The sequence below is a fragment of the Callithrix jacchus genome, chromosome 5 (assembly GCF_049354715.1).
Source record: "Callithrix jacchus isolate 240 chromosome 5, calJac240_pri, whole genome shotgun sequence".
Taxonomy (NCBI): Eukaryota; Metazoa; Chordata; class Mammalia; order Primates; family Cebidae; genus Callithrix; species Callithrix jacchus.
Genome location: NC_133506.1, coordinates 108251787 through 108275369, shown reverse-complemented (window position 1 = coordinate 108275369; position 23583 = coordinate 108251787). Strand labels below are relative to the sequence as shown.

Below are 23583 nucleotides of genomic sequence, written 5' to 3'. Positions count from 1 at the left end.
GCTCAGTCTGCTGGCAGAGGCAGGAAGAGGCCTGCCCAGATAGACTGAATCTAAGATATTGGCCAACACTGTGCCACACCCCAAGGGCTGCCTCCCTAACTTTGGAGACCCTGAATACTGGCCTAATTGGATGTGGCTCTAAAGATGAGGGCCATTGCTTAGGGCTGGACAGGTACTTGTCCCTATCAAGATTGTCTATGCCAGATGCAGTGGAATGTACCTGTAGTCCCAGCTACTCAGGAGGCTGAGGTGGAAACATCATTTGAGGTTAAGAGTTCAAGGCCAGTCCAGGCAATATAGCAAGACCCCGTCTCTTTAAAAAAAGAATAACATGAAAACAAAAGATGGCCTATGTTCCTGTACCTCTCCTTAAGTTAATTTTGTCATTCATCATTCCAGGGTTTAGCCCCAGCCCAACTTACTGGCTTTATTTGATATTTCTTCCCTTCCCACAGGCTGTGCTACAGCCAAAAGGAATTTCAAATAAACACTGCATTTCATTCCTTCATCCCTATTGTTCTATAACATCCTACCTTCTTGCTCCACGCAAGTCAAAAATTCATGTTATAAGCTACTTTCCCTGATTATAGCAGTTGATGTTTATTGAGCATATACTATATGCCAGACACTGCACCTTTTCCTCACAGTGACCTCAAAATTCTCCCAATTTCTTCTAGAGTTATACAGTGAGTGGCAAAGTCAAGATTTGAACCCAGGCCTGTGTTCTCCAGGGTCCATACTCACAGCCGCTACACCATGTTGCCTCTCAGGAAACAGGCATCCTTCTCAACAGTACCTTTCTCTGACTTAGGATTTGATGGGCACGTCCCTTACCACACATCACTTTTTGATTTTTACTGTAACTATTTAAATCGTATCTCTTAGTTTCCGTATTAGACCACTAGCTCTTCAAAAGTAAGGGCTGGGTGACATTTGGTGTCCCCAGCAGCAGGCCCAAGGCTAGTACAGACAAGGTTTCATTAACTGCATTTCAGATGAAGGAATGAACACACGACTGAGCGGATCTGAATTGTAGTGAGGGCTAAAGTCTGCCCATGGTGGAACGGGGAGTTGGAACTTGCTTTTCTGAAGGCCCCAGCCTCACATTGCCTTTTTAAAGGCACCATGGAAAGGAAGAGAATGGAAGTGTTTCATAGATGAGTGAGAGCAGGAGCGCAAACCCCTGCATGTCTGTAATTACAGAGCCTCTTGATTCTGGCTGCTGTTGGCAGCATGCTGGGGAACGTGTTTTCAATCCTCCAGGTTGGGAACTGCAGGTACTACTGATTGCTTTGTGTGATCTGACATGGCTGTGAAAGGGAAAGAGAGAAGAGGATAATAAAGCTTCCAAGCAGTGGCCTTGCCAGCTGCAGGGCCTGCCCCCAGAGCAAGGGCCTTCAGAGTGCACCCCACCATCGAGACCCGCTTGTGGTAGGGTAGAGGGGAATCTAGCTGCCTTGTCTGTGCTGAACTCTTTTGGGAGCAGGGTCTCCACATGGAGCAGCCCAGGGCAGGGTGGTCTCTGGCTGGGTTAAGGGCAGTGTCAATTCCCTGAGAAACCTTCCAAGTTGGGAAGAGGTTACAGGAGGCTGTAAGGTGCAAAGTTCCAGATGGAGGACCACGTCTGCAAAGGAGGGATGTGTGTGTGTGTGTGTGTGTGTGTGTTCACTCTTGCTTGAGTGTGTCAGAAGCAGTTAAGGGAGGGTGCCCAAAATGAGACTGTGCTCCTTCCTTTCAGGGCCCTGAGGTTCCCTGGTGGGTCTATTTTCTCCAAGGTTCTGTTCAAGATTTAGCTTTCCTGGTCCAGGTTTAGAACAGACAGATCTGGCTCCTGAGCCATGGCTCTGCATTAATAGGAATCCATCTTTTTGTTTTGCTTTTTGAGTCGGAGTCTTGCTCTGTCACCAGGCTAGAGTACAGTGGCGCAGTCTCAGCTCACTACAAGCTCCACCTCCCAGGCAAGCAATTCTCCTGCCTCAGCCTCCCAAGTAGCTGGGACTACAGACAAGCGCCACCACACCCAGCTACTAATTGGACTAGCCACCTTTTGAGTACTCCAGGCCACACGCAGTTAGCGGCTTTCATATTGAACAACGCAGACGTACAGAATACATTTATTTGCTGGAGCAAGAATGGGTGTTAGCAGATGAGGGATGAAGCCGTTGCAGTTGACCTCAAAGATGATGGTGACTTGAGGACAGGAACAGGTTTCAGAGATATGACTCCCAGGTTTCTGCCTTGGGCAGCTTGCTGGATGCTAGGGCCATGATGAGATGGAGAAGTCAGGAAGAGGTTTGGGGCTGAGTTGATGTGGAAGGGTTGGAAGTGAGGAGTTTCGTTTTGGACATATTGCATTTGAGTTTCTTGTGGGGCATCTACAGAAGAACTTCTGATTGATAGTTTTCCTTCACTCAAATTTTTTGACTGGGCACATGGTCACTCAGAAAAAGACCATATGTGGACCTCTAAGTTCTGGCCACGGGGATATATGCACATGTATTGTGAATTCCGGCAAGTGTCTTGGAAGAGAAAGAGTATGCTCCGTCACTGCTTTCTCTCCTTCCTCTTAGAGCCTGAGCAGCCATCCTGGATCAGTTGAAGGTTGAGGGTGGCAGAATTATAGGTAGAATCCTGAGACCCTGATACTATGGAGTCATCACACCAGGCCTGGACTTAAGACCTCTGCACTTCTATCTTGTTTCGGCCATTTTATTTGGGATTTCCTTTTACTCACAGCAAAGGGATTCTAATGAATATAGCACTTAAATGGAGATGTTCACAGGGCAGTTAGATCTTATGGGTCTAAAGCTAAGGAGAGGGGTCTGGACAGGCTATAAATGGATTTGGGAATTACCAGTCTATAGTTGATCACTGAAGCCATAGCAACATATAAGATCTCCAAGGAAGAATGGCCTAGTGGGAAGAGAAAATGATCTAGAACAGAACTCTGAGGAACACCAACATTTAAAGAATGAGCAGAGGAAGAAGGAATCTGCTACTCCTTCTGTTGAAGGAGTAACCTGAGAGATAGGAAGAAAACCAGAGAAGTGCTAATGCTATGGAAGGCTAGGGAGGAGAGAGTCTCAAGGAGAAAGTGATCAACAGAAAGCAGCTATCTCTGCTTGCTTCTATGAGTGTGACAGAGTCTGAAAAAAACAATGTAGGGTTCTGTCGCTATCCCAGATCCCAACAGACTAGTCATGTCATCCTTCTGCTCATAGCCCTTCAATGGAGTCTTAAGTTTTTTCAGGATGAAGTTCTAGCTCCTTTGCACACCCTTTGGGTCCCTCCAAAGTCTAGCCCTAACTTTTCTGTCCAGGCTGTTACTTTCCCCAGCATACTGCAACCTGGCTTCCCATCATTCCCTGCCTTGGCTCATGATTTTTTTTTCTAAAATTCTACCCATTCTCCAAGACTTACCTCAAATGCCAACCCGACTGTTAGATTCGTTACCCCTAACCCATGTTCCCAGACCATTTTGCTCACTCTTGGTCACAATCCTCCCTGTACTCTGACCTGTGCTAAAGTTGGTTGTACACATGTGTGTCTCCCCAGTGACACTGCAGGTCTGAGCAGTTGTAGCTGCTTCTAGGTACTCATCTCCATCTCCCTGGGTGCCTTCTGCAGAGCTTCTTAGAGATGTTTCAGAAACATCTATGGAGTTAATGGAACTGTTGTCCTCCCACAGACCCCAAGTAATAGTGTGATCTCTGTTTTCTTTGTCATATTATTGCAGGGGTAGAGGTGATAGAGGAGACACTAATATAGAGAACCCTGGTATTGAGGAAAATAGACATGTGGTGTTTGAATCCAGCTGCTCAAAGAAATCATCCTAATCTGCGTGTCCCTGACTCAAGCAGCTTGTATCAAGAACCACCTTATTAATAAAAAAGCAATGGAAAAAAAAAAAAGAAACTAAAAATTTGTTCTTTGAAGAGATGATCAAAACTGACAAATCTTTAGCTAGACTGACCAAAGAGAGAAAAAGAGAGAGAGAGAAGAAGATGAGAGAGAAAGAGAGAGAGAGAGAGAGACTCAAGTTAAAACACTAAAATTAGGAATGAAAGAGGGAACATTATTACCAACCTTAAAGAAATAAAAAGGTGCAGCCATCAAAAAGAACAAGATCGCGTCTTTTGAAGGAATGTGGATGGAGGCTATCATCCTTAGCAAACTAATACAGGAACAGAAAACCAAATACCGTGTGTTCTTACTTATAAGTGGGAGCTAAATGATGAGAACTTATGAACACAAAGAAGAAAACGACAAACACTAGGGTGTACTTGGGGAGGAGCAGAAAAGAGAACTATTGATTACTGAGCTTAATACCTGGGTGAGGTAATAATATGTACAACAAACTCCCATGATATGTGTTTCTCTATGTAACAAATCTTCATGTGTACCCCCAAACCTAAAATAAAAATTAAAAAAAAGTAAAAAGGATTTTAAGGAGATACTATGAACAAAGTGCATAGCCTAGATAAAACGCACACATTTTTAGAAAGGCATAGACTACTAAAACTATCTCAAGAGACAGGTAGTCTGAATAGGACAAGAAAGAGATTGCATTATACTATCTTAAAAACTTCCCACAAAGAAAATTCTAGGCCCTGATGGTTTCACTGGTGAATTCTACTAAATGTTTAAAGAATTAAAATCAGTCCTTTCTACTCTTTCAAACATAGAATAGGAACACTTTCCAACTTATTTTATGTTACCAAAACCAGATGAAGACATCTTAAGAAAACTACCAGCTGAGCACAGTGGCTCACACCTGTAATCCCAGCACTTTGGGAGGCGGAGGTGGGTGGTCAGGAGTTCCAGACTAGCCTGGCCAACATGGTGAAACCCCATCTCTACTAAAAACACAAAAATGAGCTGTGCCTAGTGGCAGGTGCCTATAATCCCAGCTACTCTGAGGCTGAGGCAAGAGAGTCGCTTGAACCCGGGAGGTAGAGGTTGCAGTGAGTTGAGATTGTGCCATTGCACTCCAGCCTGGGTGACGAGAGCAAAACTCCATCAAAAAAAAAAAAAAAAGAAGAAGAAAAAGAAAACTATCAATATCACTTATGAATATAGATGCAAAAATCTTTAATGAAATACTAGCAAAATGAACATGGTAACATACAAAAATGATTATATATCATGACCAAGTGGGATTTTCCCAGGAATGCAAAATTGGTTAAACGTTTGAAAAATCAATCAATAGGCTGGGCGCAGTGACTCACACCTGTAATCCCAGTACTTTGGGAAGCCGAGGTAGGAGGATCACTTGAGCCCAGGAGTTCAAGACCAGCCTAAGCAACATAGTGACACCCTGTCTCTACAAAAAAAAAAATTGTTTTTAAATTGGCCAGATGTGGTTGCATGTGCCTATGGTCGCAGGTACTTGGAAGGCTGATGTGAGAGGATCCCTTAATCCCAGGAGGTTGTCTGCAGTGACCCATGATCACACCACTGGTTGACACAGTAAGACCCTTTCTCAAAAAAAGCAAAAATAAGTAGAAAGGAAAAAGAATATCTATCAATGTAGTACACCATACTAACAATAAAGAACAAAAGCCATGTGATCATCTCAGTAGATGCAGAACAAGCATTTGATAATTTGATAAAATTTCATGATAAAAACACTCAACGAACTAGGGATGGAAGTAAATTTCCTCAGGTTGATAAAAGCATCTACAAACCTCCCACCTCTAACATTAATGGTGAAAGGCTGGAAGCTTCTCCCCTAAGATTGGGAAGAAAACAAAGATGACTGCTGTCATCAACCCTACTGAATAATATACTGAAGGTTCTATCTAGGATAATTAGGCAAGAAAAAAGAATAAAAGACATACAGATTTTAAAGGAAGAAGTAAAACTTCATAGATGACATTATTTTGTATATAGAAAATTCTAAGGAATATACACATACACATTGTTGTGAATTAATGCATGAATTCAGAAAGGTTGCAGATTACGAATTATAATGGAATATACAAAAGTCAACTGTATTTTACATACCAGCAATGATTATTATCTGAACACAAAATTATGAAAACAATTCAATTTACAATGGCATCAAAAATTACTTAGGGGATATATGTACTGAAAGATGTAGAAGACATGTACACTGAAAATTAGAACACATTATTAAAAGAAATTAAAGAAGACTTGACTAAATGGAAAGACATCCATGTTCATGGACTGGAAAACTTCATATTGTTAAGATGGCAATATTCCCCAAATTGATCTACAGATTCAAAACAACAGCTATCAAAAATCCCAGCTGGATTTTTAACAGAAACTGGTAAGCTGGTCCTATCAGTCATATGGAAATGCAAGGGACTCAGAATAGACAACAAATCTTGGAAAATAAGAGCAAAGCTGGAGGATTCACACCTCAGATTTCTCAATTTACTACTTAGCTACAGTCATGAGGACAGTGTGATACTGGCATAAAGATAAATATGTAGATCATTGAAATAGAATTGGCAGTTCAGAAACTCTTTACATTAATAGGCAACTGATTTTTTATAAGGGTATCAAGACAGTGGTAAAAGAATAGCCTTTTCGACCATTGATGAGAGACAACTGGATATCCACATGTAAAACAAATGATGTTGGACTCTACCTCACACCATACACAAAAGTTAACTCATAATAGATCACTGGCCTAAATGCAAGAGCTAAAATTCTTAGAAGAAAATGAAGGAGTAAATCTTTATGAAATTGGGTTAGGCAATAGTTTCTTGGAAGTGATATTAAAAGCACAAATGACAAGAGAAAAAACAGACAAATTGGACTTCATCCAAAGTAAAAACTTTTGTGCTTCAAAGGACATTAGCAAGAAAGTGAAAATATAGACCCATGGAATGGGAGAAAACATTTGCAAAATTAAATATTTGATGAAAGTCTAGTATCCAGAATACATAAAGAACAACTCAATAGTAATAATAATAAATCCTGTGAAAAATGGGCAAAGAATATGAATAGACATCTCTGCCCAAAAGATATATAAATGGTCCATAAGCATACGAGAAAAGATGGTCAACATTATTAGCTATTAAGGAAATGTAAATACAAACCACAATGAGACTCCACTTCACAGTCACTAGGATGGCTATAATGAAAAAAAGGCAAATAACGTGTTGATGAGGATGAGGAGACATTGAAACCTTCCAACACTTCTTGTAGGAATATAAAATGCAGGCACTGTTGAAAAAAATCTGGCCACTCCTCAAAACGATAGTATAAAGTTTCCATAAAACCCAGAAATTCCATACCTTTTTCCCTCAAAAATGAAAGCATATATTCACACAAAATCTTGCACATGAATGTTTCTAGCAATATTATGCATAATAGCTAAAAAGTGGAAACAACCCAATGTCCATCAACTGGTGGATAAGCAAAATATGGTATACCCATATGATGGAGCATTAATTGGCCACAAAAAGAATAAAGTCCTGATTCATATTATAGTGTGAATGAACCTTGAAAATATACTAAGGCAAAATAAGTCAGTCACAATCACAGAAGACCATATACTGTATGATTCCATTTAAATGAAATGTCCAGATTAGGCAAATCCATGGAGACAGAAAGTAGACTAGTGGGAATTGGAGGAGACAGGACAGAGACTGCCAAGGATATGGAGTTTCTTTCGGAGGTGATGAAGTGTTCTAAAATTAATGAGTGATGGTTGCACAGCTCTGTGAATATACTAAAAACCACTGAATTGTGCACATTAGAAAGATGAATTTTATGACATGTGAATTATATCTCAATTAAGCTGAGGTGTGTGTGTGTGTGTGTGTGTGTGTGTGTGTGTAATATTAAGTTGAAATGTAAGGCGGGGAGGGTCCTCCATTTTCCTAGTGAGAAGATCCCCCAAAAAGTTTCTGTTTTTGTTTTAGGAAGAGTCTTGCTCTGTTGCCCAGGCTAGAATGCAGTGACACAGTCTCTGCTTACTGCAACTTCTGCCTCCTGGATTCAAGAGATTCTCATGCCTCAGCCTCTGGAGTACCTGGAATTACAGGCATGTGCCACTACACCTGGCTAATTTTTATATTTTTAGTAGAGATGGGGTTTTACCATGTTGTCCAGGCTGGTCTCAAACTTCGGGCCTCAAGTGATCTGCCCACTTCTGTCTCCTGAAAAAAGTTTTTTGTCACCTTGAATAAACCACAGTATGCCTGACAAGGCAAAGTTTTTCTTCAAAATTATCCTCAAAAAGGAAGGAAAACTTGTACCAGTCTCATTTTGTAAGGGTCCCCACCTCCATTCCCCATCAGGGACCAATGGTAAGAGACCATAGTGTGCATTTTTATGACAGTGGGGACAAGGATTTCCCTCATCTGTGACTCTGCCTTTCTCTCTCAAGGCTCTCAAGAGAGTGGACATCGGTGGTTTCTTACTTCTTGTGTCCACTAGTGAACTTTCTCTCTGTCAGCTCTTCCTTCCTCCATCTCAGAAGGTCTGTCAATCAGGCTGCTCTTCTCTTTTGTGACCAAAAGGTGGACTCGTGACTTCACTGGGAGTTTGAATTGAGAGTGGGGAGATGCCAGGAGAACAGTGGATTTGCCTTACTGAGATGCCCTGAGGCCACTGTTCCATGACTGCTGCTCCCTGGAGTCAGGGTGGCTGTTCCAGTCCTGTTTGTTTTCCTTGAGGTATTTCTTGCACCTAAGAACATGAACTTGGTCTTTTTAGATATTCAAGGCTGGTAATTTCCATAGCATTGTCTTGATTCACTCTTGATAGCAAAGACAGGGTTTCTCAGGGTTGCCCAGACAATGAAGGAGGAAAACATTTAAATTATGAGGAGTCATGACCTGAACACAACAACTTCGACCTGGCATCTTCTCTTTAGTTTCTACTTGGTGACCATCGGCTTTAATATTTTAATTGAAGCTCTAAACAATTCATTGAATCTAAACTAGATCAAAGCATGTTGTTTCTTAGGGGAATACAAAGATGAGCAAAATGATACCCCAACTCTCAAGGAACTCATTTGGTGTGAATTCTGACTCAGTGGATCAGAGAAGGTATCCTTTGTGATGGGGTTATTGAAATAGAGAATCATAGACTTTGGGGCTGCTGGGGACCTTACAGATCAGACAGTCCTCATCTTTCAGGTGAAGAAATCCAGAGTCTGAGAGGTGAAATGACTTGACTAACAGCTGAATATGGCTCGGAACTTCCTCCTTGACTCTTAGTCCAGTGCTTATGTCACTAGTTCAAGTGGCTGATCTTGTCTGGTTCTTCAGGGAGTTTGGAGAGAGAAGGGACAATTTTTTTTTTTTGAGACAGAGTCTCATTCTGTCACCCAGGCTGGAGTGCAGTGTGATGATCTTGGCTCACTGCAACCTCTGCCTCCTGGGTTCAAGCAATTCTCCTGCCTCAGTCTGCCTCCTGAGTAGCCGGGACTATAGGCACCCATGACCACACCCAGCTAATTTTTGTATTTTTAGTAGAGACAGGGTTTCACCATGTTGGCCTGGCTGGTCTCAAACTCCTGACCTCAGGTGATCCACCCACCTCAGCCTCTCAAAGTGCTGGGATTACAGGGATGAGCCACCACGCCCGGCCAAGGAGGGACACTATTTGGGGCTTGGTAAACAGTTGGCCAGGGAAATATGTCTTGCAAGGCCACCCAATAAATCAGCAAAGAAATGAGGTGGATCTCAGCACTTCTAATCACATGGGACTTGACAGAGGGGACTGGCACCAGGGTCTGCACTGCACTGGGAGTGTCAATGTATGTCTTTCCCAACCTTCTATAATTTCCTGGAGATCTTAAAGCCCAGTGTAAATAGTATGCATTGCTGGTTCTTGGCAGAGAGAGCCTGGACACTGTTCCTTGAGGTTGAGGAAGAGAAACAGTGTCCTTCCAAACTGTACTTTTCAGTCATTAATGGGCACAATCAATTTATACAACACAGAGAACTTCCTGTTTCAGGAACTATGCTAGGTCCTGCAGCCACATGTAAGTAGGACGTGATTCTCACCTGAGAGGAACTACAGACAAACATAAGACTGACATATTTAATATTTAGTGGTCAGTGAAAACCCCTGGATGTTACAGAAGAGGAGTATGCATTCCCTCTGGGGTTCAGGGAAGGCTTGGCAGATGACATCCAAACAAAGGAGTTAGCCAGGAAAAAAGCTCCAAGCCTCACAGGCAAGAGAGTCACATGAGCTCAGGTGTGGAATCTGCGTGTAGGGAAACAACAGGCAGTGGACGGTGTTACTAGAGCAAGAAGAGCGAGATGGAAAGTGTGGGGACATAAGGCAGAGAAGCAGGGTGTGCATGTGTGGTGGCTAAGTTATGGGTAAGGACTTGGTCTTTATTCTGAGCAGTAACAAGGTGCGTGCCTCAGGAAATCTGCATTTTAGATAGACCGCTGCACTATAGATTTAAGGTGGAGGAGCCAAGAATGGAGACAGAGAACCAAATGAAAGAGATGATAAGTGCTTGACACAGGGAGTCATAATGAGAAGGAAGGCATGGATTGGAAATATATCCAGGAGGTGAGTAGTGATGGAGACCTGGTGGGTGGAGAGACACAAATCCAGGGTTTCTGGCTTGTGCCTGGGTGGATAATGAGGTCATAAACTGAGTAGGAAATATAGGGAAGGCAAACAAGTCTGAGACAGAGAGGTTGACGATGGCTAACAGTTATTAATCACGTATATGGACCAGGCACTGTGCCAGGACTTTTTCATGCATTTTCTCTTAACTCCATGAAGTGGATATGATTCTCAATTTATAGATGAGGAAAATGAAATTTGGAGATGTTGAATAGCTTAGCCAGATCTGCACGGCTGGTAGAGTGGTGGAATCCAGGCATTCTGGCCCACTGCTTTATATATGTGCATGCGAAGAGTCTGAAGAGCCTGTGGGGTGTCCACAGTGGAGAGGTCCAGGCATTAGGGAGGTCATTGGGGCCCAGATCATGGTAAAAACCATGAATGTGGGTGAAATTTCTAAGCTGAGCAGTGAGGGAAGCAAAGTGTCCTGGGGAGGCCTGAAGTTAAAGAAGTAGCCAGACAGAAAGGGGCCCCCAAAAAGCCAAAAACAACAATCTGATTTTGATTTTGAAATCAGAAGCCATGACTGTGCTATCTGGGCAACAGGAAACTGGGCAATCACAAACAGTGTAGCTGTATCAAATAAAAACATTCACCAAGTTAAGCTGACATATTAATTGTAACAGTGACTATGTTGCATAGTAATTATCCTAAACAGTAAGCAATTTACATAAATAGCAGTAATTAGTATACCACAAGTTTCCCAAACTGTGTCCTGTGGAATAGTAGTTCCTGGAGATGTTAATAAATGTTTGGATAAAAAAAGGGCTTTGGAGTCAGAGAAGTTTAGGAAACGCTGGTATAATTTAGATAGAGGGCCAAAACCTGTCTGATACTTGCCCTCCTCTTTTCTCTGTTAGGAGGCAGAATAGGATAATGGCTAAGATTGTAGGCAGTGGAAACAATCTGGAGTTGAATTCTGCCACTGACAAATTAGATAATCTTGGGCAAGTTACTAAACTTCTCTAAATTGTAGTTTGCTCATCTGTACAGGGTTATAGGAATACATTCACTTCAAAAGGCAGCTCCTGGGATTAAACGAAATGCATTGCATTTAAAACACTTAGAATAGAGCCCGGCATAGAACAAGGGATTCATGAGGATTAGTTATTATCTATAAACCATACTATTAACACATCTCCCTGATAATCTACAGTTTAGTCCTTGACACACACACACACACACACACACACACACACACACACACGCCAAAATGAAAACCCTTGGCTCTGACTTCTGCTAGTTGAAGTTCTTTGTGCCCTTGTGTCCACCCCAGCACAGCCTGGAAATGAGCAAGCTCTTATCCCTACTGTACTTCAGGAAAAGGGACCAGGCAGAGGGAGGATTTATGGCCTGGCAGCATGGCCTTTGAAGGGCCACTGCCAGCTCATAGTAACCCTTGGGAATACTCGAAAAAAGTCATCTTCTGGTTGGACACTGGTTTGTATCGGGACACATAACTTAGCAAGCAGTGTACAGGCTGTATTTTAATACCCACTTGCTCCCTTGGTTGGATACTTTTGTGCAGTGAATGACCTGTATAACCATATAGGGCAGATCTGACCTTCAGGCCCTGGAAGGGGCTGGAAGCACAAGCCATAAGTGGATAAATCATCCTTCCTCATCCCCCTCCCACCATCCCAAAGGCCACGCCTCCCATTCATGAACAGAAAGACTGACATCAGAATTCCTTAGTGTGAGGGGATACCGCAGGCCTTGATTGTTCCTCTGAAATCACCAACTGAGGTTGTTAGAAGACAGAGCTGTGGAAAGCAGAAACCAGAGGGGATATTTCCAGGTTTCCTCTGACACATAATAAACACTAAGTTTTGATGTTTCAAACTAGAGCAGACCAGGGCCAGGGCAAGTCTGACTTCCTGACTATGGTTGGGAGCAGCAAAGGGAAAAAGATTGGAGTGGGAGCTTTCCCTGGCAGCTTCTTAATCCCTACTGTGTGGTCAGAATGCTTGGTTCCCAATAAAGGCTCGTCAGCCCTTTAGGTAGACACTTTCTGTATAAAACAGACCAGAGTGTCTTTTTCTCTGAGACTAGTGAAAACCGCAGGCCTGCCGGTCTTTTCTGGTGGTGGGGTGGAGGGAGGGCAGGCAGATCCCCAACCACACGTTTACACTCACCCTCCCAGCAGTCTCTTCAGCCTCCAGAGGGGCTGCTGCTTGGGTGCACCGCTTTTCAGCCCAGAAGCGAATCAAGCCCGACCTGTGGGATCTGGCAGGGCTCTCCCCTCTCTATACTTTGATTCTCTCCTTTATAAAGTGAGGGGTGTGGACGGGGTGGTTTTTAACGCTCCACAGCTCTGACAGGCTTTAACTGGCACCTCTAGGGGCTTGTATTTACTCTTCTCCAGTCCTGGACAGGCAGGGACAGACGACAGGAATGGCTCACTCTCACCCCCATCCCAGAAGGACCCCAAGGCCATAAATGTGCAAAGACAGCAGAGGCCTGAGTACTAAAACACCCCGAATCAATTTTGCTTCGGCTCTGTCTCCATTGCTCTTGTAGATAAATACTGGCTGGGCACCCGGCTGAGAGTTTAGGTCCTTCAGCCTCAAACAACAAAGGCTAAGCTGGAGGAAGAAGGTACCTTTCTGGACGTGAGGGGAGGGAGCCCTGGGGCCCCTATGCCTCTCCCTCTCCATAGTGCTGGCTGTCCCTCTTTCCCACAGATATGGGAGGAGGGAGTGTCCTGTCTTTTCCCCTGAGGCTAGTGACTTCATCTCCTCCCCTTCCTCTCTCTAAGGTTGGGGTCTCTACCTCAGCCCCATCTGCTTCCTGGATCTGAAATCTCCATCCCCCTGTCCCTTTTTTCTCCTTGGGACTAGGGTCCCCACACCCCTCCTCTCTCAGGGCCACGTCTCTTAATTCCTTTTCATGCCTAGTCTCTCCAGCTCAGGGCGGAGGGTCGGCATTCCTCTCCTTTCTTAAGGCCAAGGCTCCCTCCTCCACCCGCTCCAACTCCTCCTCCCCGCCCCCTCCCTCCGCCCCGAGGCATTGTGGGAGGAAACAAGATGTGGGGCGAGAGCGGCGCGGGGAGAAGCCCGCAGTGCGGGGCCGAGCGGGCGCAGCCAATGGGGAGCGCGGACGGCGGCGCGCGCGGCGGGGGGGCGGGGGCGGGGCGCTATTTCAGCGGGGGTCGCGCGTCGACCGCGCTCAGCGGCAGAGGGGAGCGGAGCTGTGAGGCGCCAGCGCGGAGCGGGCGGGCCGTAGGCGCAAGGCTGAGCGCGAGCGGCCGGCGAAACTCCCAGGGCGGACCGCGGCGGGGAGTTATCGGCCCCGGGCTGCGGGAGCCGGAGACCGCTGCGGCGGCGGCTGCTGCTGCTGCTGGAGGAGCCCAGGGGACACCGCCCCTGCCTGCGCTCTGCCTCGGGCTATCGCTGCGCCCCAGGGGCCCGTGCGGACTCGCCTCCGTGAAGGTGAGCTGTGGGTGGGGACGTCCCCCGGGTGGCGGACCTGTGCTCGTCGCGTGCGGCTCCATGCGCCCCGACCTCGCCGCGGTGGCTCTGCGGCTTCCTTAGTCGGCTCCAAGGCCTGTAACAGGGCTGGCCCAGCAGTCCTCCGCGTTGACTGTTCGGGCAGCACCGCGCGCCCCCGCCACCCCTCCCTCCCGGCGCAGCCCGGCCTGCGCCACTCTCTGCCCCGGCCACCCTCGTGGCCCTGTTGGAGGCCGGGGCTGCGGAGCTGCCGCTGCCCCCGCCCCCGCCCCCCGGGAGTCTCCCAGCGCTGCATGGAGGCCCCTAGTGTCAGGGGCCGGGGAAGAGTGGGTGGAGAGGGCTCGGGCGTGACGCGGCTCCTCCTGCCGCCACCGCCACCCTCTGGGGCGTCCTTCCTGCAGCGAGGACGCCCAGTCACTCCGGCGCTGTTCCAGGCCGGGCGGGGGAGGGCGGTCGACCGGCCGGGGCCTGCGGACCTGGCCGGCGGCGCGGGCGGGCGATGGAGGGGGGAGAATGCTTCCTCGTTCTTCAGGTGCTGCCCTTCGGGACCGCAACGCTCTGGAGGATGGGATGGTGGAGGGATACGGCCCCCTGGAGAGGCCAAAGGAGGAAGTAGCAGTGTGTGTGCGCGCGGGTGGGGATGGTGGTCCGTGTCATTTGGGGATTTACCTTTTCTTTTTTTTTTTGGTTGCAAAAGCCGGGATAGAGATGGGGGCTGTCCTGGAGTGCCCTTTGCGCTTTTCACAGGAGCCCTGGCTCGTGACTGAGACGGCTGGCCTGGGGCCCTCTGGCCATCCTCTCCTATCTGGAGGCCCAGGTCCCTTGCTTTTCCCCCAGGAGGGAGGGACTAGGCTGGACACCTTCCTCTGCTTTGCTCACCGGCACCTTGGACAGGGGTGGTAGGGGTTGGGCTTCACCTCTCTCAGATGCCTTGGGGGGCCAGGGGTGAAGAATCGTGCCATTGTAGTCACAAGACCAACATTATGTAACCACAGGCTCTCTCCTGTAGAGTAGGGTGGCTTTTAATTAACGTAACAAAGTTGCTCCTTTGGACTTTGGGAAAGAGGCAGTGGAGCAGGTGAGCTTGCAGGCAAAATGGTGCCAATTTCATACTTTCACTTTGCTGTCTAACCAGGCCCCACCCCCACCCCTGGGTTTGTAAACAGTGCCCCCTTCTGAGTGGTAACCTGGAATAGGCCACCAGGTGACACTAGTTTTTCTTCACTTACACAGAGCCTTATAAGAACATTTCTCCCTGTGCTGCTGTTGTTCCTTTGCTCAAACCCATTGAGATTGCCCCATTTATTTGTTCAGCCATTGGTTTTTGAAATGAAAATGTTGATTTGCCCAAGGTCGTGTAGCCAGTCAGTCCTTGAACAGGGCTCTCAGAATCTTTCCTCAGCACCACATAGTGCTCACAGATTCCAGTTGAGGATCTGACTTTCCCTCTCCAGAATGTAGGGGCAGAGGGTGCTGGTCTACCACCCCTTTGCTCTGCCAGTTTCTGCCGAAGTGGAACCAGCCCTGCTTAGTTTGATGGTGCTAGATGAAGGGGCCTTGGATGTGGTGAAGGGCTGCCTAGCTGGCAGCTGGTATGTGCATTCTCTGCATGTGGTGTAGGCTCAGATGGTGGTGGTGAGTTCTTTCCCTTTCAGCCATCTAGTCCACAGGCCAATGTGAACTCAGAGATCAGGGTGGCCTGGGATGATACCAAGGATCTGTCCTTGAGCATGCAAGTTCCTGTGTAGCCTTCTATTATATACAGCTGGAATGACAGCATCTCTTGTCCATGGGGCTGGGCCACAGAGTGGTGCTTTTAGGGGTGGCATGATGGGGAGATTGTTACTGCTCCATGTGTTAGGACTGTGGTCAAGGACAAAGGGCTCATCCTCCTCTGTTCTTACATAGTAGTTCACATGCCACCTGTAAGGCAGGTCCTGAGATTCTTCTCATCCCAGGAAGGGTCCATGCAGGGTCTGCTTGGGAACTCTGGTTGCTATGGGATGAATGCTGTGTTCCTGATAACAGGGATATGAAACAAGGTTGCTAAAATTCTTATTCTTTACCTTTCTTAGGTACCTTTTTAAAATCCTTTAGCTCCAGGTTGTTCCCAAGCCTATGTTTATTTAGGGGAAGGAAGACTTCAGCATTCTTTTGAGGAAAATAAGATATTGTTCCCTAACATAATACCTTTCACATCACCTAATAGGTTAGTACTTTTGAATGAATGAATAAATTTGACATGAGTAAGCACCAAAGAAATGACAAATCAGTGTTGAAGCTGGGTCCAAAATCTAGGGCTTTCAAAAATTATATTGAGCTTTAAAGAATGAATATTGTACTGAGGAGAGTAGGGAAGCAGAGGGGAGGATGGGACAGAGACATGTCCTGTGTGACCAACTGACTAAGTCTGAGGCTGCCTTCCCACCCTCTCTACCTCTAAGGGACATCTCAGCCTGGAGTACTTGAGAGAAGGGATAATTGTCATTAACTTTGCCGCACAGGGCATTGCTGGCCTGGAATGTATCCTACCCCTTTTTGTATAGGGCAGAGGTTGGCAACATTTTTCTGTGAAGGGCCAGATAGGAAGTATTTTTGCCTTTGCAGGCCATATAGTCTCTTGGAGCCACTCAACTCTACCATTGTAGCATGTTCCTGTAAAAATTTTATTTTACAAAAACAGGTGGTATGCTGGATTTGGTTGATGGACAATCCCTTGTAGACTGTCCTTGTCTGCAGATGCTATCATATAACTTTAGTTAATCCTTAAAACAACTCTCAGTAGAGGGCTGTCCTCATTGCTAAAATGAAAATAATCAAATGCAAGAAGTCCAAGTGACTTGTCTAAGACCACTAGAGATAAACTCAGGACCAGGAGTCAGGCCTACCGAGTCCTAGTCCATCTTTTTTCTGCTGTGATGCTAATGATGTAATAATGGTCATTAAATCAGAGGCTTGTTCTGTTCAAGTGTTAGGATACCTAGTTTATTCTCAGGACAACCCTGCAGTCCCCATTTTACAGATGATGACAAAAACACAAAAATAATGTAACTTGTCCAAGGACACAGCTAGTAGACAATACACTGTAATATCATCTTGACTATTGGTGCTGTTAAGAGTATCAGAAGTAAATTTTAGAATTGGAAAACCTTATTTTACCTATGATAAAAACTGATGATTTATTATGTCCTGTCGGCCCTATATTTCCCAGGGTGGGAACAATGTCTCTGCTAAAAGCTCAGGAGCTCTCTCTCTCCTAAATGCTTCATGTCTGTGTTTTTTGTTGTGCTCACCCTGTATACTCCCCTCTCCCACTGGGACCCTACACCCAGAGCATGGAGTTGTGTCAGCCTTACCCCTCTGCTCCTTCTGTAGTGTCACGATGTCTGACCGGAAGGCAGTGATCAAGAACGCAGACATGTCTGAGGACATGCAACAGGATGCCGTTGACTGTGCCACACAGGCCATGGAGAAGTACAACATAGAGAAGGACATTGCTGCCTATATCAAGAAGGTGCGCTGGGGGAGCTGGGGGCTGATAGCCAGGGGTGGGGATTGATAGCTGAGCTAACCTCGAGGGAGATCTGGAGCTGGGAACATAAAGCCCATATATCCTATGCAAACAAAACCCTAGGAACTTGCAAAGCAGACAAACTAGCAAGTGATTCTGAATTGCCTAAGCATTGGCCTTAGGAGTTGTTAAAACTCTGCTAGGTGTGTGCATATATGTTTACTTTTATAGATAATTATGCTACTGTAAGGTATTGGGGAAGGATAAGATTATGCAGAGAAACTTCAGAATTAAATATTTTTGGCCCAATTCAGAACTATTCAAAATTAAGATCAAGGATATTTGAAAGAGAAAGATGTACAAATCTTATAATCCTATAATCATCCTCATCATGTAGGAGGTTTCCTTTTTTTTTTTCCTTAAAAAGGGCTCAGGTACTACATCAACCCTTTCTACATTCTTAGGAAAAGGATGGGCTTGAGTATACAATTTTTAAGAAATGGATGAGCAGTAATGGGGCCATAGGTTTGGTCTCTGAAAAATTCCTGAGTGAACGGGTGACTGGATATGGTTAACATGGTAAGGAAGCAGCTGAGCCAGAAGTAAGAAAAGGGGTACTGGGGCCCACCTGATTCCCAGTCAGATCCTATATCCATTGGAGGCATAGTCCCAGTATTTGATATTCTCAGCTCTGGCATCTCAAGGAGGATGTGTAAGAATGGTACAGTCTGGTCCATTGAAGTGGTAGGGTCTCTGAGTTTTACAGAACTGTGTTTTCCTACCCAAATGGTTAGAATGAAAAGAACCTCTAGAATCCTGAGAGACTTTTTTGGGTGTGGAGCCAAGGGTTGCAGAGCCAGTTGGGACTTCACCTTCTTGCTGTCCTGTAGTCAGAGAGCCAGAAGAATCTCCAGATTTTTTGGTCCAGCTCTTGTTTTGCTTATGGAGAAATGATAACCAGAGAAGTAACTGGCTTTCCTGTATTACACGAAGTCTAGAGCTAGGATTGAAGCTGGGTTTGGTTTTCACTTTCCTAGTACTTCTTGGAGAGTTGTGTGGCATGGAGGCTGTGAGAAGACCAGACAAGTTATATGTTGAGCATGTTGAGGGATGGAGCCCCAGAGTTGGCAGCATTGGTGGGCTCAGGGTGGGGGGCTGCTGCCCTTTTATGGCCAAGGCAGGATGCCTCTAGAACTGAGTCTGCTGGCTGAGCCACAGGTAGTAGGGAGCTGATTAGCTCACAAAGGTTTTCTGCAGTTTTGATGCTGAACTTGTGCCTCTGAGGGAATTGCCTTGATCTCACGGTGGAGGTCATTGTTTTGGTACATACAGCCCACACAGTGCCAGGCACACGGGAGTGCCTTTAATATCTTATGTAGAACTGCCTCCTGATACTCCTGATGTTTGGTCCTGTTTTGCTCTAATGCCTTGGTGTTTAACATTTGGAAATGCTGGTTTAGTAATGTGTGATACAGCAGGTGGTGCTAGCCTCTCTGATTCCCTTGCTAAAGAATCCCAGGGTGGGTTAGGGGTGGTGTGAGCGGGTGGATAGCTAGAGGGAGGATAGATGATCAGAGTGTAGAGTGCTGGAGGCTCAGGGGAGAGGAATAATGGAGCCTTTGTGGTGTTCTATTATTAATGAGGGGAAGAGTGTCCTGGCCAGCCTTAGAACCTGAGCTCCTGAGGTTCGGGGAGCTGAGGCCGAGGGGTGGGGTGGGGTGATAACAACTAAACGTGTTGGTGCTGGAGTTGCAGGGAGAGACTCCCATTCTGATTTCTCCTTCTCTAGCTACCCTAGTTACCTTTCTTCTCTACCTTTATTCTTTTTTAGGAATTTGACAAGAAATACAACCCTACCTGGCATTGTATCGTGGGCCGAAATTTTGGCAGCTACGTCACACACGAGACAAAGCACTTCATCTATTTTTACTTGGGTCAAGTTGCAATCCTCCTCTTCAAGTCAGGCTAGGTGGCTGTGGTGAAGGTGTCAGTGGCGACGGCAGCGATGGCAAGCAGGCGGTGTTGCTGGGACTGTTTTGCACTGGGGCCAGCATCAGGATGTCCTCTCCAATGGCTGTGCTACTGCATGGACTGTATACTCGATTTCATGTGTATGTCGCAGTAAACAAAACCAAACCTCTTTCTGTTTAGTTGCCTGGGGAAGAAGGCTGCTTTATGTTTATTTTTCAAGACTTTAAAATATTTTTTGGTTGTATTGCACTAGAAATCTCTCCCATCTCTCCCTTTTCTCTTTCTTTCCCTATACAAAATAATAGGCCCTCCACAAAGACTAGGAGGCTGAAAGACTAGGAGGGCTGAGGAAAAGAAATAGGTCTCTGGAGGTGGAACTAAAACTGTGCAGCTGCCTCTTCCTGACAGTGGATGCTGCTTTGGGAGGGCCAGGGAGTCTGCAGGGGGACAGTGTTGGGATTGTCAAGGAGAAAGGGATAGAAATGAGGTGGAGGGATTGATCTAGTACCAGGGAGAATATTCCACTGAACTGTGATTCAATGGCTTGGGGCAGAGGGGGTGGGGAGGGGATGTGTTCTTTAGGGGGCCCTGAGATGTGTTTGTCTGTGGTGTGTGGGAGTGGGGAGCAGACTTGTCTTGCTGTCTTGTCAGAATTTCTAAGTAAGGGCTGTGTCTTGGTGGATTACCTTCTTTTGTTCTTCCTGCCAGAGATCATGACAGGAGGATGTTGGGGGTAGTATTAGCTTGAATTTTTTTTTTCTTTACATTCTTCTTGTCTGCTCCCTGCTTAGCCCTCAGTTTTCTCATTCCTCTGGAGTTCTCTTAGAGCAGCCCCTGTTGTTAGTTGGCTGTCAAGGGAATTTCTGGTGACTGTAGTTCCTTAGTTAGGTGTTAGCAATCAAACCAAATCGATGTCTCCCTTGATTCTCCTGTGTGTGTGTGTGTGTGTGTGTGTGTGTGTGTATGTGTGTATATATATATGTGTGGAGTTTGGGGTAGAGGGGAGGGAGGGGGCAGGACAGTGTGGAATCTCTAGGGTGTATGGGTAGGAAGGGGACACAGTTCTAAGTGGGCCTTTATGTTAAAAGCCTCTGGGAATATCTGCTTTGGAAGTAAAGATAGGTGTCCCCTCCTTGCTGTCATCTAGCCCAGACACTCTGCTTGCTCTCTGGCTATCTGCTCCCTGGGAAGGCTTTGGGAGGACCACCCAGGACAGGATGACCATGCTGCCATCTGCTCTGGAGCTGGGTCTCTGTGCAGAGGGACAGTGACTGGATGGTTGTAGTCTCTGGTGGGAGGTGAGGATGGAAGTGATAAAGAGCTGAGAGGAGCTTCTGGGGAGCCTTGGAGGAGGTCAGTCTTGCAGTGATGAAGCCAGATAGCAGGAGCTGGAGCAGGGCTGTGAGGGGAGGAGATTCCAAGGAGGATGCAGGGGAAATCTTGTCTGTTAATGTAATAGGAGTAGGGTGGGGCTTGGGGTGGGGTGGTCATTGCCGTTTGAGCTGCTGATTCTCATGAGTCGCCTTCAAAACTCTTGTGTAGGGTTGACAATGTGGGGGGTGGGGGACCCAACTTATTTTATTTTCAAGTCCGTTCTTGGGGCTAGTGGGGAGGCAGGAGAATGCCCCTCCCTAAGCCCTTAGTGTGTGCCGAGCTTGCTTTTTGATGTTGGCAGGGGAGGGGGGACCTGGGTGTTGACTGAGTTCCCTATATCATACCCTTCAATGGGCACAAAATTGAGTGCTTCATTTTAGGTTTTATTTTTTTATGAATGTCCAAATCTGTTTCCCCCTGCCCTCCCAGACTGTGTGGCCAGTTGAAAGTGTCTGGTTTGTGTTCATCTCTCCCTCATTTCTGGAGCAGGGCCTGAGACCCTGCCACATCTCCTATGCTCTGCATCCATGCCTCTTTTGGACATTAAAGGTTGACTGATGCACCTCTGCGCTGTTTGGGTCTCTTTGGGGGTAAAGGGGTTGGCCTGGTGGCAGTGGTGCCACACAGTGGGCGACGATGGAGGATTCCAGAGTGGAGTAGAATGGTGACTGAAGACCAGGCATAAGATACTGATTGGCTTGAAGCAGCACTTATTTGTGCCTAGGCTTATGCCCCTTAAGTGGAAGAAAACTAGCCAGCAGCACTCACCCTCAAGGGCTCCTGGATCCTACCTTCCTTGGTGGTGATGACCAGCTGAGCCATATTTTGTGTCTTTGGGATAGTAGCTGCTGCCTTCCTAGCTGCCATCATGGACCTGCCTGAGCTTGGCTTCTTCAACTTTTGCCCAAAGTTCATCTCTTTCACACTCTTCCCTTCTCTGCTTACCTGAACCTGGGAACTATTTAGCAAAGGGTCTGGCCACTCAGAAATGGAAAGCTGGGAATATTCAGAAAGAGCCTCTTTTGGTGGAACCTAAGTGAATCTTGGACTCCTGTTGCCCATACACAACTTGAGAAATCAGCAGTGCCAAGACAGAGTGTCTGCCCACCCCTGACTCTACACCGTCGTATGGCTGCAATCCTAATGGAGGGGTTAGGAAGCCAGAAGTGCTTTGGCTTCCTTGTGTTACCGTTTATTTACTCAGAAACATTTAAGAGTTCTTGTATGCCTGGGCTTAGGATGCTGTTCTACAGGAGAATGAGACAGGCAAATTCTAGGCTTCTGTGACATGCAGACTGTTATGTGTGTAGAGCAGACACACACTGATCAACTTTTTCCAATAGTGATAAATGTGTTATCAAGGGAATTAACTGGGCAATAAGCTATTGAGTGTTAGAGGTAGATAGATAGGGTTCCTGCAGTTAGGAAGGACGTTGGCTGACGTTGGCTGATCTTGATGAGAAGCTCTACATCTGGGGCAGTGAGGTCCTAAGGGATTAAGAGTTAAAAAAGGGAGAGACTCTAGAGCCCCAACTTCTGTTACTGCCTTAACTGACATTAGTAATTTGACAGAGCTGGAGCTTTGGGAGGGAGAGTGAGGCTACAGTTCACATTTCGTCAGGGATGAGTATCTCCAGGACCAAAGCTCATCTACTTCCTGCCTTGATGAAAGGGGTAGTCCAGTGGCATCTGTGAACAACACATTTCCTGCACAGGTAGTAGGTGCAGAGTGCTCACCTGAAAGGCTAATCCTGCAGGGCTTCCTGGAGGAGATGAGCCTCCACTCTGTGGGGCCCAGGATAGGAAAAGATGTGAGCATGTGTCACTGAAGTGACTGTGGAAGGCAGATGGAAACTGGGATTATCTCAGAAGAATGCAGTCGTTATTAGAAATGTGGCCATGGGAATGCCAATATCCCAGCTTGTATCCTGTTCTCCAGTCTTCTGGGGACTCCCTTTGAACCCAGCCAAATGGCAGGTGACAAGGCAGACCCAGGGATGTAGTCTAGGGTTCAGTCCCCGTCCCTACAGGGAACAGCAGGAAAGAGCAAGGTGGTGACAATCTAAGGGAGGCAAATGGAGAATAACCAGCATGGTAGGGAATCTTTGTTGCTGTGGTGCTGTCCATCTCTGTTCCCTGAACTCTAGTGTCCTCCAGCCTAGACTTAAGGTGTGGCTCCCCGCTGAATTATTACCTCACCTCTTAAGTCTTTGCTCAAACATCCTCTTATCAGAGGGGCCTTCTGACATCCTGTGCAAGATAGCACCTCTCCCCCGTCACTATTAACCTTAATTCCACATAGCACCTGCCAAGTTTGACATAATTGTTTACTTTCTGGCCTTCGACAACTAGAATATAAACTCTGAGAGCATTTTTCTCTTAACTGCTTATCTTGAAGCATTTGACAGATTGGTCAAATGGAAAAAGGAGGATGCGAGCAAGCCTGGGTAGCGCTGGTGCCCCAGGGCAGCCTTTCCTTTCCTGAAGAGAATGGCTGCCTTAGGTATGGCTCTCCTTGTTGCCCAAGCCCTGCCATCTTAACAGGTGTGAGAGGGTCACTCCCTAAGTGTATTTAAGCCTCAGCCCCTCTTGCTTGCCAGTGTGGGAGGGTGAAGTAGTATGTTCATAAAATGCATTTTATTTTTAAAGCATTTCAGTTTATGTTGCTGAAACCTGAGAGCACCCCTGTGAGCTAGACTCAGT

General features: G+C 46.3%; 1 protein-coding gene and 1 long non-coding RNA gene across 3 annotated transcripts; one reads left to right on the top strand and one right to left on the bottom strand.

Moving 5' to 3' along the window:
- Positions 1-2119: 2119 nt before the first annotated feature.
- On the bottom strand, positions 2120-13570 carry LOC144582662 (uncharacterized). Its single transcript, XR_013535842.1, has 3 exons — positions 13178-13570; positions 12711-12942; positions 2120-2257 (listed from the first exon to the last, which is right to left on the bottom strand). It is a non-coding gene; the product is annotated as an uncharacterized LOC144582662 (long non-coding RNA).
- Positions 13571-13745: 175 nt separating this feature from the next.
- DYNLL2 (dynein light chain LC8-type 2) lies at positions 13746-21442 on the top strand. Of its 2 annotated transcripts, XM_078374100.1 has the most exons (4): positions 14401-14644; positions 15034-15102; positions 17400-17538; positions 19367-21442. In XM_078374100.1, exons 1-4 carry the CDS (start codon positions 14538-14540, stop codon positions 19502-19504), a joined length of 453 nt encoding a protein of 150 aa, XP_078230226.1. In that variant the 5' UTR covers positions 14401-14537; the 3' UTR covers positions 19505-21442. The 2 variants fall into 2 exon arrangements, with proteins under 2 accessions (XP_035157014.1, XP_078230226.1); XM_035301123.3 differs by lacking the exons at positions 14401-14644; positions 15034-15102 and adding an exon at positions 13746-14006.
- The last annotated feature ends 2141 nt before the right edge of the window (positions 21443-23583 follow it).